A 16,150-nucleotide genomic window follows, 5' to 3' on the forward strand; every position below is an offset into this window, starting at 1 on the left:
CCGGTGGCGGCAGTGGTGATGACAGGTATGATAGGATCTTTTAAGAGACTCCTGGATGTCTACATGGAGCTTAGAAAAATAGAGGGCTATGGGTGAGCCTAGGTAGTTCTAAGGTAAGGACATGTTTGGCATAGCTTTGTGGGCCGAAGGGCCTGTGCTGTGCTGTAGGTTTTCTATGTTTCTGTGTTTCTATGCCCACTTGTTTTATTGGCTGTTAAAAATGAAGGCACATTGTTGCTTCATTCTCTGCTCGTACAGGCAAAATGAGCAGCAACCATGTTGATCATGTGGCAAAGATGGCAGCTATGAATCATGCCTGTAAGTGCCCACATCAAGATCTGCAGTGGGCCGGATTAAGATGCTTCTCAAAGTAGATTTTGAAATTGGCAATGAACTATATCATTTCAGATATACCCACATCTGAGATACAGCCCAGGCAGGAAGATGGTTAATACAGTACATTCCAGCACCTTTGAAGCACAATTTATTTGTTCTTTTGACATCTGCCTAATTACTCAAGGTAAAGATACTTCTCTTGATATTAACTGAATTGAAAGCTGGAGGATTCTCAGTGCTTACTCTGCTTTATGCACATAATTCCACTGGAAGTACATGAACAAGGTTGGAATCTGCTTATTCCTGGACTCTCCAACCCTAACCAGGCCATTGATAAGGAAGGGGCAGAGATGCCCAAGCTCAGAGGTTTCCTTCGAGCCAAGTTGGAAAAAAAACCTCGAGCAACTTACAACCACCGTTCCTCGTTTGTGTCCCAGATTCTTGAAAGAGAGATGTATGAAAAATGGTTAGAGCAATCAGCTTGTTGAAAAACCTTCCAGAGATACCGTGAGGAAGCAGCCAAACCACCAAGATGACATTCTTATGAAGCAGCATTTTTATTTTCAGATACCAGTATGTAAAAGCGTTTACTCACCTTTGGAGATGGAGAGTATATTGAGTTGCTAGAAATGTCTTTTTCCCTGCCTTCCACATACATTGCATATAGTTTTGTCTCCAAACACACTTCAGATCTCTTGGCTGGCCTGGTGGGTCTAACAACATAAATCACAGCATTGATAAAGTCTTTACATAATTTGAGATCTACCATCATGCCTCAAGGTGTACTTTCAATGATACGGCTGTAAATATAATTATTATCTAAATCCCTTCAGAAGCAACATAGTTTGATCTTGATATTTGAGCAATATTGTAAATATATTGTTTGATCCAGCTTTCTTTGTTGTTTACATTTTTCATTTTGGGTTATATGTAAGAAGTACACGAATGGCATATGGCATTACAGCACCACATCACAGGCATCCCTTACTAAAAGATAAACTAAGTCAACAAAACATATCCCAGTTCCTGTATCTTCCTTCTGATTAGTTTCTGAGGTTACAAAACATAACAGTAGCGACAAGGAAGTTTTAAAATGAATCCAAGACGACCATCTATTGTACCTGTTGAAGAGCTGCACGGTTTTTTTTACTTTGGAAGGGGGAGAGAGATGTTTGAGTTAGAAGAAAAAGCAAGAGCACATGTTTTATCGGAAGGGGAGAGATGCCATGCTCTTTGCTCCTTCTCAAGCTCTCTGTCACCAGTTCTGCAGTAGTCTAAATCTGCATGAAATACCCACCCAAAGCATGCAGCGTTCCAGCAGTACGGAAATGTGTCCCGTCAGTCGTGTCAGCCTTCCCGCTAACGTGGACATTCTACCTGCTGCCTACCAACAGCATTCCTGGAGCTATAATCTACCACTTGTAATGCATGCCTTTCCACACGATATAATGGTGCTTAGGCTTCTTCAGCATTGACCTAACTCAAGGATGGACAGCCATCATTATTACATCACCTCAGTACTTATGACTTAGAACAGCCAGCCCTGTTGTGTGAATGTATACATTTTGCCACAGAGGAAGGATATTTAGTGGGAAGAAAATCCTTTGCATCATTATGAAGCTACAATAAGGGATAGTAATTTTGAAACACATACTTACAACCAGATTGAAGGTCTTCTCTACAAACCAACATGTCGGTCCCATCAATGCACTGGACATAGCAGGTTATTACGGAGTTATGGGTCGTAACGTTGGTTATCCAGTGATGAGCTGCAGTATTATTAAAGCGCTTCATTTGTACTGTTTTTTTATTAATATCAAGTTTAAATTCATTGATATTACACTGCTGGTTCCCAGTCACACAGGTGATTGAGATGTTTGAACCCACCAGGAAGACAGGAGCCGGCTTTACCACGACTCTACCAGGACATTGAATGAGGGAAATAGCTGCCACTGAAAGAGAAAACAGAGTTGAAAAGGCCATCCAACAAACACAACAACTGTTGGTCACATTCAGCACCAGCTTTACAGCTGAGAAGAATGACCTGTGATTTGGTTGAAATGTACACAATTCTTATGGGCGTTGACAGAGTAGAAGCAAGGACCATGCTCCCCCTGGCAAGAGAGTCTGGGACCAGAGGATGACATTGCTACATAAAAAGCTGACCATTTTAGACTAAGATGAGGAAAAATTTCTTCACCCAAGTGTTTGTGAATCTTTGGAATTCATTACCTAAGAAGATTGTAGACCTTCAGGATAAAGATTGATAATGTTTTAGATCAGGAAGGTGGTGCTTTGGAGAAAGATCCACTGTTGTCATGGACAGTCATGGAGTTTTTGAAATCAGAAATTGGCCCTTCAGCCTAACTCATCCACGCTGGCTGTCACGCCTGCCTACACCCACACAGGTGCTTTTGATTGGAAACAAGACTTATCACCCGAACTCACAGGATGTGCAAAAAGAATCGAATCTTAAGAGTCTCATAGAGAAATCGAGCACAGGAACAAGTCCTTCAGTCTACCATGCACATGACGAACATTATGAACACAATTTTATATTAATCTATGCTAATTAATTTTATTTTCTGCACTCTTCCATCAACTGCTATTAGACTGAAAGTTCAATGGGCATGAGGAGCCAAATGTTCGACTTCTTTTGGTTCTTTCTTTTATGCTCTATTTCATTGCCCTTTTATTTACCTGAAGGTTGACCACACAGGCTGAGAGTGTCCCAGATTTGATTGGCTAACCCTTGTGTGATATCAGAGCTGCACTCAGTGAAATCAGACCACATGGGTAGGCCTGAACAAGCCTAGGGCAGGAAACTGTCAATTAAATCTTTGTCAGACTGCAATGCTACATCCCACATTTTGCAATCTGTCAAGACTATCAAGATTTAAATGGCATACATATTGTACGTATGTAGTTTGTATTAATTCAAAGACTAGTAAAAATTGAAATAAATAATCAAATAAAAGTAATCTACTTAAATCCTATCTTTCTTCTTGAAATCTGTAAGACGTCTCTTTAAATGAATGAGCTGCCAGATCTTGTACCATTTCAGAAGAGGTGTAGGGCCCACAAGCAAGGTCTACAGGGTAAGCTTAGCAAGTTTGTGCCCCACCACTTGCTTTCATGTGGAAAATACTGAGAGTTTCACTGGCTATAGTCCGTTGGCAAATTTAGGATTTCTGTGTTGAGATGTACATTTATGAAGAGACATCCTGGCAGTTTGCAGTTACTTGCAAGATTCAGCCCATTATCACCTTCCTATAGATACTGCTGGGTAATTTCAGCATTTTCTCTTTTTAGTTATTATTTCAACTGCGAAGTAGTATTTTTTCTGAATGAATGTGTTGAGACCACTGCAGTTTTTTTTTACTTTTTTGTTTAGTTTTGTTAAAGCATTATGCATGGGAGGATTTTTCAGCTCTACAATTAGAAAATGATATTCGCAGCTTAAGATGTATGCAAAAGAGTTCTATTTGCTTTTTCTGATAAATTACCTTATTGCCATTTTAGAACACATGCCCTTTACAACATTGCAAATTTTCTATTTCTAATCTTAAAGAACAAGTGGTCGCTGAAGCTTATCTCCCTATACTTGCTGCTTGATCTTTCACATTTTGTTTTTATTTGTGATTGCTAAATCAGCTGGTTCAAAAGCGGTTCCAACACAATTCTTATCACTTGACAGGTTAGCCCCACTGTGGAAGTGTTCAACGTTACAGCACGTATTAACCTGACTTGCTCACGGAGCATCAATTAAATAAAGAATTCTGCCAGTAGACTCATTAATAGTTTCATTAACCCAATTCAACATAAATGTTATAACTAATTAAACAAATTTATTGAAGCACAAATCTAAAATGCATGGTGCTATCTCAGTGTCTGTAATTACTGTAGAGGTGATCAATCTTCTTCTTATCAATGTAGAATCATAAGCTGTGCTCAGGGCACCTCAGTGTTCCTTATTCAAGATTTACATCTACCGCCTTCAGAATTCCTCAGCTGTTTCACAGCTTTCTGCAGTGTTGCTCACTGCTAGAGACACATCTGTCTTAATTCTTACAGTATTTTCGGTGTTAGATGTACTGAGTGTGGGGGCATGCAACATGTGGAACAGAACTCACGCGCCAAAATAAAGATTGCCTGCAATGATTTTTGATGTACCGAACAGACCTCAAAGAAGAAAACATACTGATTCTTTCTGCTTGCTTTAGCATTGCCCTAACTGCTGCTTTCTGGTATCTTGCTGGAACGTCTTAATCATCAACACTCCCACAAGCATTTTCTCACATTGTTTGGGTGGTGGCACAGAAATCCCAGCAGTGCCAAACCTTGACCTCAAATCTGAAGCTTCCATCTGGCTATTTCTCTCATTGCACATAAAGGCTGTTTCTGCAAAAATGTATTTTCTTGTATTATATATTGACTGCAATTTAAAAGTATTATTATCCGTGAATTGTTTTGGGTGTATCTGATGTCATTAACATGTTAGTTATTTATTAACATTTAAATGAGCAATGCAAAATAGAAACAATAGACTCACCAAACGATTTGATGTAAAATATTATTGCCATTAATGTCTTTATTATACTAGCTAGACCCATGGTGAAGTCACTAAACATTCCTGTAAAAGAGTATTTTGTACAGAGCCTTAGTAACAGAAATAAAGTTTCCACATTAGTACAAACTGTGAAGTTTCTGTTTTTTTAATACTTGAAGCAACTACATAAATAAGAAAGATTGATCGGTTTGGTTTTTCAAACTTATGATATTAAAACATGTAATGATTTTAAACAAGTTTCAAAAGTTCCCATTTTTCCTCTGTCCAGTTATTATAATTAATTAATCTTTTTCAAAGTACATATTATGTTGATTTGTGTCAAACTGTGTACCCGGGGTTGTGCTTGAATAAGTAGATTGGTACATCTGACTGTTACAATTTGGAATTAGATAGGAAAATGAAAAATACAAAGATGTTTTATTGTTACACTGGAATATGTTACACAATTTAAAGAAAAAGAATAAGATTGATACCATAAATCTGAAATTAAACAGGGTATACTGGAAGCATACTGCTGGTAACTAGCATGCATTTAGGAAAACACATGAAGGAATATAAACATACATTCTACTAAGATTAGAGAAATATAACACTGAAATGTGGATAGAGCCAACTGACACTACACTTTCAGGCAGGGAGTCAATTATGTCTGCTACAAACTGCTTCATAGATGACAGTCAAATGAATTACAGGCCATTAATGACTTGTGTGCTGACATAAAAATGATCAACAAATGTTTAAACTGTAGTAGCGGTCATACTTTGAAACAAGCAAGGAACAATGGAGGAAAATACATATATACAAATCTTGATTTGTGCAATCCAAGTGGGACCTGAACTGTAAGAGTTACTTCACCTCTTTTACTTGAGTTTGAATTTTAATAATGTTGGCTGGTAAATGTGGATATCATGAAATTAAAACAAGTACAACTGAAAGAAATAGACTGCAGCTCTAGGCAATTATGTGAGAGGAGACAAAGGGAACTACCAGAAAAAATCAGACAGTGGGGCATGGAGAGGGTAATGAGGCAGAAAAAAGTATCTTAGAGTGATTCATCCCCCCAGATAGGGTAGGGAAAATGTGTTCCATGGGGAAATCATATTATAAATAATAGATACAGTTGGGCAGAGTGACAAAACAATTCTGCTACCTGATAGATAATTTGACAAGACATATTTAAGAAGCGAGACAGATGTATTCAGGTTCTATTGGTGAAGATAAGTGAAGAGAAAGGAGACTTCTTCTGAGAGTGGAGTCACCAAATAAACTGTGGTACAGCTAGAGCAATGGAGAATTTGATTGAGACCTAGAGAAAGGGAAGTTGGAAGATGCATTTTGTTGTGGAAGTGTTTGTAGTATATATCTATTATTAGTGTTATTACATGGAGAGCAAGTAATTTTCCTTGTCACCAGATGAGGCAAGCAGACAGTACAAGCAAATAGCCAGAATGGACATCTGCCTCCTTAAACCTAAAAAACGCATCCCGTCAGTTTACAGTTAAAGTTTGGGCCAGTTAAAATTTGTAAAAAAAAGTCAAGAAAGGAAGTCAAAAGTTACAAGATGTTGAAAACATGGTTGCAGCTCAGCACCAGAGGGGGCTGTTCACAAGAAGTGGTGGACAATGTTACAGAGATGGACACATTGCATATTCGTGTTGAATGGCATACCAGATAGCCGTATTTATAACATCTTTTGGAATAAAGTGTTTAATAACAAGTAGATCACAACTCACCTGTTCAAAATTTTAAAAAAACTACTCATTAAATTAAGTTGTTCTAAAACAAATGTATCTCACTACTTTCACATCCCCATCAGACTCTGCAAGCAATATTTTCCCCTGTATTTTTCTTAGAATGTGAAAAAAGCTATTTAGGTCATCAGATCTGTTCCTGTAAATTATGATTTTGCCTAGCAAGATAGAAATTCTGTTTTTCATTGTCATTCATGTTTAGCTAGAAAAAGCATTGGAATAGCTTATTATGAAAGGTATATTGTTGTTTGTGGTATATTTATAGTAATAAACCTCAAGTTTCTCGGGTAGCTGAAATCACTTATCACAAATGTTGAAAAGTCCGATAATCTAGCCGTTCAGTTCACCATTATAAAGAAAACTTACATTATAACACACAATCTCACACCCACTTTACTGACCAGAACATTATTATTATTGATCAGTTAGAGTAGGAAAAATAAGAATAAGTGAAAGAAATTCCAAAATGTTATGTTAGCTGCTTAAAAGATTTTGACTGAGTGTTGGATCAAACAGCACAATTTAAAGAAAATGCTGGAGCAGGGCAAGATAAATATGAAGATGAAAGAACAGGTTTTATAGACAAAAATACTGATTAAATTAAAGAAATATTCACAATATTTAGAAAGTATTCACAAAAGTATGTTCATGAATATAAAATATCAGGAATATACAAGTTACATTATCTGTACCACAATGAATACAAGATAATGACCAGTGAATAATTTCTAATTGCTAACCCATATCTCAACCCAGTTTCCTTTATTAAAAGGCTAATACTGGAACACAAGATAAAATGTTTGTGAAATACACAATGTTATTTTTATTATCTTGTTAAGAAAGAGCAAACTAACAAAATTGACCACAATTTAATAAAATCAACAGCCTGCAAAGTGCTTTCTTATTCAATGTTCCTGAGTAATAAAGCCTTTCACAAAACCTAGTATCTCTCCCACTATAACGGAAAAGATTAGTACAAATAGGGAACAACATTGCCTCAGTGACACAGTTGATGAGATAGAAGAGTCTATGTGGGGCACACTGCACAGAGGGCAGGGGCCATGTGATAGGTTAGGCAGCACAGTAACGGAAAGCTTTGAGTAATGCTGTGACAGCACCAGCAGTGAGATTGAGATTCGATTCCCACCACTGCCTGTAAGGATGTTTGTACGTTCTCTCCATGATTGCATGGGTTTCCTTCGGGTACTCTAGTTTCCTCCCACGTTCCGAAGGCGTGCGGTTAGAGCTAATGAGGTGTGGGCATGCCTTGTTGGGGCCAGAAGCATAGAGACAATTGTGAGGTTCCCAGAACAATCCTCAGACTGCGTGGTCATTGATGCAAAATGATGCATTTTACTCAATGTTTCAATGTACCTGTGAGAAAGAAAGTTAACCTGAGCAAGGGAGAAGCCGGACTGTGCAGTTTGGAAAGCCAAATGGGTGCCACCAATCATCCCATCAGTATGGAAAAGGAACATTCTAGTGACAATGAGCTGTTCAGTAATGTTTACATTCTAAGTCAGTAAAATAGTTGGTTAAGCTGTTGATCATGCTGTCTGATGAAACTCTCATTTGTTATTACAATTAGAGAATATCGGCTAAAATTTGAGTTGATATTCATGAAGACTGAAAACACCTATCATCCAATAAACCTTGCTGGAAATTAAATCTGCATTACTATTATGCTCCAATGTGCTACATGACCCGAACCTCTGGAAAAAGGGCTTTCTGGGAAAAAAAAATCTTAACTCACTTCCAAAATTTAATTTTGTATTGTTCTAATGGTGGTCCTTATACCACACTGCATTTTGTTGTTGACAGTGAGTTAGCATATTATCTTAGGTTGTTACAAGACAAAGGATTCCTCTGCTGCCAAACTCAAACGTTCTGTACAATATGAGGTCAATTTTATGGGTCAATTGCCTAGTATTGAGCTGCATTTTCAATCTAACGCAGATGTCTAAGCTGGTGCCATATGAATGTTATTCTGAGGCTGAGACTCATAAATAGCTGGAATAAATAGTATAACACATATCATTTAGCCCTGTTACATTGGGCAATGTTTGAGAAAAACGACAGAAGCTACATTTTACTCTGGATAAAATATAAAAAATGATAGAAATAAGTATCATTTACTGATGTTATAGAATTTGGACCATTACTTCTTTCCCAGTTAAAAGAGAAAATTATCCAGTAAAACTCCTTCTGTGAACCCTTGCAAATAAAGGGTCTCCAACCTGAAATACTCTTCTCACAAATGCGTCTGACCTGCCGAGCGTTTCCAACAATTTCTATTTTTATTTTTGACTCTTTCAGCTGCTCACCTTCTTTGAAAGGTGTATTCAAATTTGCTAGTACTGCAGTGCAAGCTGTTCACAACTAAATGCTACAGATTGACGTGTTCCAAAGTGCCTTACTAAATGCTGAATATCAAAAATATGCTCTAACAATCTCAGTAAGAAGAAAAAATATGTACTTACCCTTTCTCTTTGCTGATGTTCTTAAAGTTAAGCCATAAAGTTATACTCTGCCAATGGAAATAGTTTGTCCTGAATTTATACCGAGTGGTTGATTTATAGAATGGATTTTCTTGAACGCCAGGTAGCTTTCTCTCAAGAACGAAGCCCTTTAACGGTGACATATTCTTTTTGTTAACAAAAATATTAATTCCGAATCTGCCACTTAATTGTTCTCGCGGTTAAAATAAACAGAAATCTATTTGCCTTACTTTATTTCCATGAAGGTGCGTTTCTTTCCACCGATTGCCGTGTAGAACTTCCTGATCTGTGTTTTTTTTTGCTGCAATCTTTGGACCTGCTTCCCTTCTTAACAACGAACTCTTATTTTCACACAGATTATAGTAAAACCACTGAATCTAGGCTGACACTAATTTCAGTTCAGTACTATACTTTCCATCTGAGTACTGACGGGGTCACATGACTCATTGGGAAACCCCCTTTCGCCTGCTGAATTATGTCTTGTTCTTGCTGAGACTTGGTACCATACAGTATTTCCAACACGTGCAAAAGTTCTATCCTCAAGCTTATTTTTAAGAAGCATGCATGCTATGACTGAAACTTTGATTTAGGCATATAATTCTCAGACTTCTGTAAGATTTTGTTTTGCTGTTTAAATGAACGAGAATAATATCTCACATATATTTTTAAATAATGCAAGGATCCATTACAATTTTTCATACTTTACAAAAAGCCAGTTGCTTTGGACTTTAAATTGAATAATTTAAAAAAAAACACATGGTATTACAAAGGGCACGAATCTCTCAACTTTAAAAAAATCTTTTTAAAAAATTCCTGTTTAAATAGATTATAAATGCAGTATAATTCTGTACATTTTATGCCAGTAAAATTAATATATTTTAAAAAGACATAAGCAATCAATAGATTTACCTACTTTAACGAACATATTTCAAACCCAGCATACATTTCACATTTGAATTATTTATGTCATGAGATCCTGACCTACTTTGTTCACCCATAGCTCAATATTGCAAAAAGCTTCTGTCAAAAAAACTTCGCTTTAATTTTAGTAGAGATCAGGTTCACAAAAAATATATAAAGGTTGTGAACTTTTCAATTTTTGTGGTAATTAATTTCAAATTATTAGAAAATTCCATTCTATTAGTAATCAAATATAGATGTACATTTATTCCATTAATAGTGTAGCAGAATACAATTTTTTTCATAAGTTCAGATAAAAATGCTGGCCAAGCAAAAAAAGTCCCACATTGAAAGTTTGATCTCCACTGAGCAACCTAATATTAATCAGGTTGCTTGAATAATCTTACCTCTGTAGCCATGGGGGAATGAAATTTCAGCTGGAGCTTATCCAGATAATAATTATTTAATGAAGAAGCTTTTCTGAAATGATTGATTGATGGCATCCGTCTCTCTCAAAGGACAATGGAGTGAGTGACCTTACGGGGCACAAGACTGGGTGGAAGGTATGGAGATTGTGAGATGTCCGGTTATCAAGATTCCTTTCTTGGCCTCACCAGTGTAGTCCAAAGGAAAGCTTATGAGGCAATACATTTGGCAGCAGCTTGGCTTCAGGGGCTGTTGGAGAATGTTCAGTAACGTCCAACTGCCTTAGGGGCTCCACTCTGGATTTTCTGTCTGTGTTTACTCCCATAGCCTTCGTCTCTCCTGAGGACGCCCACAAGGCAGGGCTATTTACCCATTGATGGAATACTTGGGTATTTGGGTTTTGCTGCTGCTCATCAACGAATATATTGCCTTTTATTCGCCAGCATCACAGGCAATTGAAGAGGCACTTTTATGCAACAAAGGGCTTTGATCACAAATGCTTTAGAGCCAAATAGAAACTCCTGGTGTGTAGTTGAGCACTGTAAAGTAGAGAAGTATCTGAACAGATTGAAGCTCTATTGTCCAACCATATCTTGATAAGAATAGTGATGGGCATTCACGATAGGGCAGGACAGCAGCATTCAGAACATGTTCACCAAGGATTGCAAAAGCAATTATTCATCTTGGCTTCCTCCAGAGATCCCCAACGACACAGAAGCCAAATCGATTCACTCCATGTGATATCAGCAAGTGGCCAGAAGGACTGGATACAGCAAGGGCTATAGAGCGAGACAACACCCCAGCTGTAGTACGAATGACCTGTGCTCCAGAACTCGCTGCACCTCAAGCCAAGGTCTTCCAATGCAGTTACAATACAGGTCTCTGCCCAACAACCTGGCAATTTGCCAAGATATATCCTGTTCACAGAGAACACAACAAACCCAATTCAACTGATTACTGCCCAATCAGCTTATTCTAAATCACCAGTGAAGTTCAAGTTCATTGTTCATTGTCATAGGTATACATATACATATACTGTATATAAATAGCATGCAAATCAGCCTGTTTTTTTTTGTAGCAGAAGCGTTGTACAAGTATACAAACATATATTGACATAAACTCGCACAGCAAAATAAACAATGACATGAGGCAGAGAGAGAGAGAGAGAAAAAGAAAAACATGCTGGTTGGTGTTACTTTTGAGTACTGTTTACTCACCAATAGTCAGCTCATTAATGCCCAGCTTGGGTTTTGTCAGAACCACTCGACTCCTGACTGATTGAATTCCACAGATGAGACATGAGTGACTTTTTATGACATCACGGGACCAAGAATACTTTAGAGCTCTGGCAAAACTGAAGTCAATGGGAGCAATAGGAAAACATTGCACAGGAGTATGGTTGCTGTTGCTGGAATTTAATCATCCCAAATGCAGAACATCATTGTAGGGATTCCTCACAGTCATCAGCGAAGGTTAGAAGCTGACGCATTAGTTCATGATTACGTAGCGTTCACCACCCTCAGCAAATAAAGTAACCCATCCTTTATAAAGTAAGTCCAGAAATAAAGTAAGTCCAGAAATCCTGAAGCATTTAGATCTGGGTCACTAAGTGGCTACCAACATTCATAGCACAAAAGGTGCCATGCAACAAATGTTTCCAAAATAAGAGAGTCCAACCAGCCAATTGTACATTCAGTGGCATTAACATCCTGTAATCAAAACAAACGAGTAAGGGAACATCAAGGTGCAGTGTTTAACAGCCGCACAAGTGCACACTAATTAGAAACTTCAGCAACAGACCCCGTCCCAATTAATTGGCACACTGTCCCAAATAAATGAAGGGAACCCTGGATATTTTTTTGATTCATTTTTCTTCTTTAAGAGTTGTCCCAAATAAGCAGCTGTCCTAATTAACTAGAATCCACTGTCTTTTAAAGTGATTATAGAGATGGATATGGATGAACCAATATTTATTTGATCACTTGTTCTGGGCACAAGTGAAGTACTAGATGACTGGAGGACAGCAAATGTGGTTCCCCTTCTCAAGAAAAGCATCAGGGTAAAGCCGGGTAAGAACAGATTTGTAAGCTTGACATCAATTGTAGGGATAGTACCAAAACAAAATTCAGAGGTAGAGGATTAATTATCACTTGGAAAGGCAGGGATTAATCAGAGGCAGCCAATGTGGCTTTGCCAAGGGCGGATCGGTCTGACCAATTTGTTTGAATTATTTGAAGAGGTAATGAAGTGTATCAATCAGGGCAAGGTTGTCGATGTGATTTACACACAGGTCAGTAAAGTACCACATGGGAGGCTAGTTTGAAAGGTTAGGGCCCATGGAATCTAAAGCAAATTAGCAAGCTTGAGTCAAAATTGACTTGGCAATAGGAGACAGAGCATGATGGTAGAGGGTTGTTTTCACATGTGTGCCCCACAAGGATTAGTTCTGGTTCCTTGCAGTTTGATATACACATAAGTGACTTGGATTTGAATGTGGGAGGCATGTTTGTGGATGACACAAAGATTGGCAGTGCTGCATTAGTGTGGATGGTAGTCCTGGGCTATAAAGAGATATCAATGTGAGAGTGAATAGGCTGGAAAATGATAGAATAATGTGAAGATTCACATTCTGGGAGTCCTGGTGAGGCTAAGACACTCAAGATGAATAATAGGGTCCTAGGGAGTATAGAGGATCAGAGGGACCTTGGAGAACCAGTCCAAAGATTGTCAAAGTTTGGCAATATCAGTATCTTCCAAAGTTATAAAACTTTTTTCAGACTTCAGCTGAACTACTGCTTACACTGGCCGCCAAGGTAGAGGAAACATGTGGGAGTGCTGGTGAAAGGGACAGGATGTCATGAGTAGAGACTGGAGGAGCTAGATCTATTCTGCCTGAAGTGGAGGAGGTTAACAGGAGGCAGGATTGAGGTATATGGAATTATAGGGGGCATAGATAGGGTAGACAACAGGAAGAACTTCCCCATATCAGAGGAAAATAAAACTAAAGTACATAGATACAGTGGCATGCAAATGTTTGGACACCCTGGTCAAAATTTCTGTTAAGGTAAATAGCTAAGTGAGTAAAAGATTACCTGATTTCTAAAAGGCATAAAGTTAAAGGTGACACATTTCTTTAATATTTTAAGCAAGATTACTTTTTTATTTCCATCTTTTACAGTTTCAAAAACAAACAAGGAAAAGGGCCTGAAGCAAAAGTTTAGGCACCTTGCATGGTCAGTACTTAGTAACACCCCCTTTGGCAAGTATCACAGCTTGTAAATGCTTTCTGTAGCCAGCTAAGAATATTTCATTTCTTGTTCAGGGGATTGTTGCCCATTCTTCTTTGCAAAAGGCTTCTAGTTCTGTGAGACTCTTGGCCATCTGGCAGGCACTGCTCTTTTGAGGTCTATCCACAGATTTTCAATGATGTTTAGGTCTGGTTCTGATGTATGGTCTCTTGTTTCTGACTTGTCCTGGGGATCCCGTCACTCCTCCACTCCTGGGTACAGTCTTCTCTGAGTGCACCATGACAAGTTGGAGGTGGTTGACACTGACTTGATGGGTCAAATTACAAGTTTCCAGGCTGATTCTCTCTATAACTCTATGGTGATCTAGGAAAAAGCATTACACTTAACTGGCATCTCATTCACCAACCTAAACATCCATCACTTCCACCACTAGCCCACAATGGCTACAACATGCACTGTAGTTATATCCAGACTGCTTTGCTTCAACCTTCCAAGCCCAGAACCTCTACCATCAAGAAGGATGAAGGTGTTGCAAGGACGAGGCTGAGGACAAACCCAAGTGCAGGACACAGCCGCGGAGACAGAGTCGTGAGGCGTTAGATCCGTCGCGAACAGGGAGCCGGTATCTGGGAGAATCTATACATGGAGACAAGGTTTATGTAGAATATCCAGGAAACAATGCGGAGCTTATCACTGACAGTCCTAAAGAATGAGAAACGAGGTTTACTTACACTAGAGTCGACCAGCGGACCAAGATTGTGCAATCAAGTCCATCAAGATTTGAATAGCTCAGACTCAGCAGAAAGCAGCCGATTGGGCAATCGAGGTCAGGTGATGAAGCAGTTTGGAAAAACTCAAACAAATAAATAGAGGGGTAGCTTAAGCAGAGCAGCCAGTGAGTGGGCTGACCAGTGAAGGAGTGGAGCTTTGAGGCTTTGACTCAAGAGGCTTCGTCAAGAAGAGGCAGAGGACGAGCTTGCTCCCAGTTAGGCTTTACAATGAAACGGTGATGTGCCTCTCATGTGAAATGTGGCAGACTTTGGGGGACTCCCCTCTCCCGCAGAGTCACATTTGCCAGAAGTGCATGTGGCTGGCCGATATGGAGGACCGTGTAAGAAATCTGGAGCAGCAGCTGGATGACCTTCGACTCATAAGGGAAAATGAGGCAGTCATAGATGAGAGCTACAGGGAGATGGTCACATCTAGGCTGCAGGAAACAGGTTGTTGGGTGACAGTCAGAAGGGGGAAGGTGAAGGTGAGTAGACAGGTAGTGCTGAGCACCCCTGTAGCCATTCCTCTGAATAATAAGTATACCATCCTGGATACAGTTGGTAGGGACAACCGACCAGGTGTGAGCCACGGTGGCAGGGCCTCTGGCACTGTCTGACCCTGTGGTGCAGAAGGGTGGGATGGAGAAGAGGAGAGCTGTCATCGTTGGGGACTCTATAGTCAGGGGAGCAGGCAGGAAATTTTGTAGACGTGAGAAGGACACCCACATGGTTTGTTGCCTCCCGGTTGCCAGGGTCCGGGATGTCTCTGACCAGGTGCATGACATCCTGGTACGAGAGGGAAAGCAACCAGAAGTCATGATACTTGTTGGTACCAATGACATAGGCAGGAAGAGGGATGAGGTCCTGAAGAGTCAGTTTCAGGAACTAGGCAGAAGAACAAGACCTCAAGGGTGGTGTTCTCAGGATTGCTGCCAGTGCTACATGATAGTGATGGTAAGAATTGGAGGAGATGGCAGTTGAATGCATGGCTGAGGAGTTGATGCGGGGAACAGGGTTTTAGATTTTTGGATCATTGGGATCTCTTCTGGGGAAGGTGGGACCTGTACAGATTGGATGAGTTGCACCTGAACTCGAGGTGGAGCAATATCCTTGCAGGTCGGTTTGCTAGCATGGTTCGGGAGGATTTAAACTAATTTGCAAGAGGGATGGGACCCAGAGTGATAGAGCAGTGGAATAAGTGCATGGAGTAAAGTCAGACCTAACATATAGAGGGGCTTTGAGGAAAGAGAAGCAGAATAAAGGGTGTAAAGGTAGTAAGATAGAAGGGCTAAAGTGCACGTACTTCAATGCAAGAAGCATCAGGAACAAAGGTGATGAACTGAGAGCTTGGATACATACATGGAATTATGATGTAGTGGCCATTACAGAGACTTGGCTGGCACCAGGGCAGGAATGGATTCTCAATATTCCTGGATTTCAGTGCTTTAAAAGGGATGGTCGGGGGGAAGGGGAGGAGGAGTGGCATTACTGGTCAGGGATACTATTACAGCTACAGAAAGGGTGGGTAATCCTCTTTTGAGTCAGTATGGGTGGAAGTCAGGAACAGGAAGGGAGCAGTTACTCTATTGGGGGTATTCTATAGGCTGCCCGGTAGCAGCAGAGATACCAAGGAGCAGATTGGGAGGCATTG

General features: G+C 39.5%; 1 protein-coding gene across 1 annotated transcript in view; it reads right to left on the reverse strand.

Annotated features, from left to right (window-relative positions):
• The window catches only part of LOC132401978 (interleukin-23 receptor-like), a 94,004-nt gene extending 84,158 nt beyond the window's left edge, over window positions 1-9,846 (reverse strand). The window contains exons 1-5 of the mRNA XM_059984370.1: window positions 9,386-9,846; window positions 9,138-9,283; window positions 4,889-4,969; window positions 1,995-2,288; window positions 932-1,049 (exon numbers count right to left, since the gene is read on the reverse strand). Of these exons, the coding sequence (XP_059840353.1) occupies window positions 932-1,049; window positions 1,995-2,288; window positions 4,889-4,967 (491 nt within the window). The 5' untranslated portion in view covers window positions 4,968-4,969; window positions 9,138-9,283; window positions 9,386-9,846. The remainder of the gene's footprint in view (window positions 1-931; window positions 1,050-1,994; window positions 2,289-4,888; window positions 4,970-9,137; window positions 9,284-9,385) is intronic.
• Between the last annotated feature and the right edge of the window lie 6,304 nt (window positions 9,847-16,150).

Source organism: Hypanus sabinus, chromosome 11, assembly GCF_030144855.1.
Source record: "Hypanus sabinus isolate sHypSab1 chromosome 11, sHypSab1.hap1, whole genome shotgun sequence".
Taxonomy (NCBI): domain Eukaryota; kingdom Metazoa; phylum Chordata; class Chondrichthyes; order Myliobatiformes; family Dasyatidae; genus Hypanus; species Hypanus sabinus.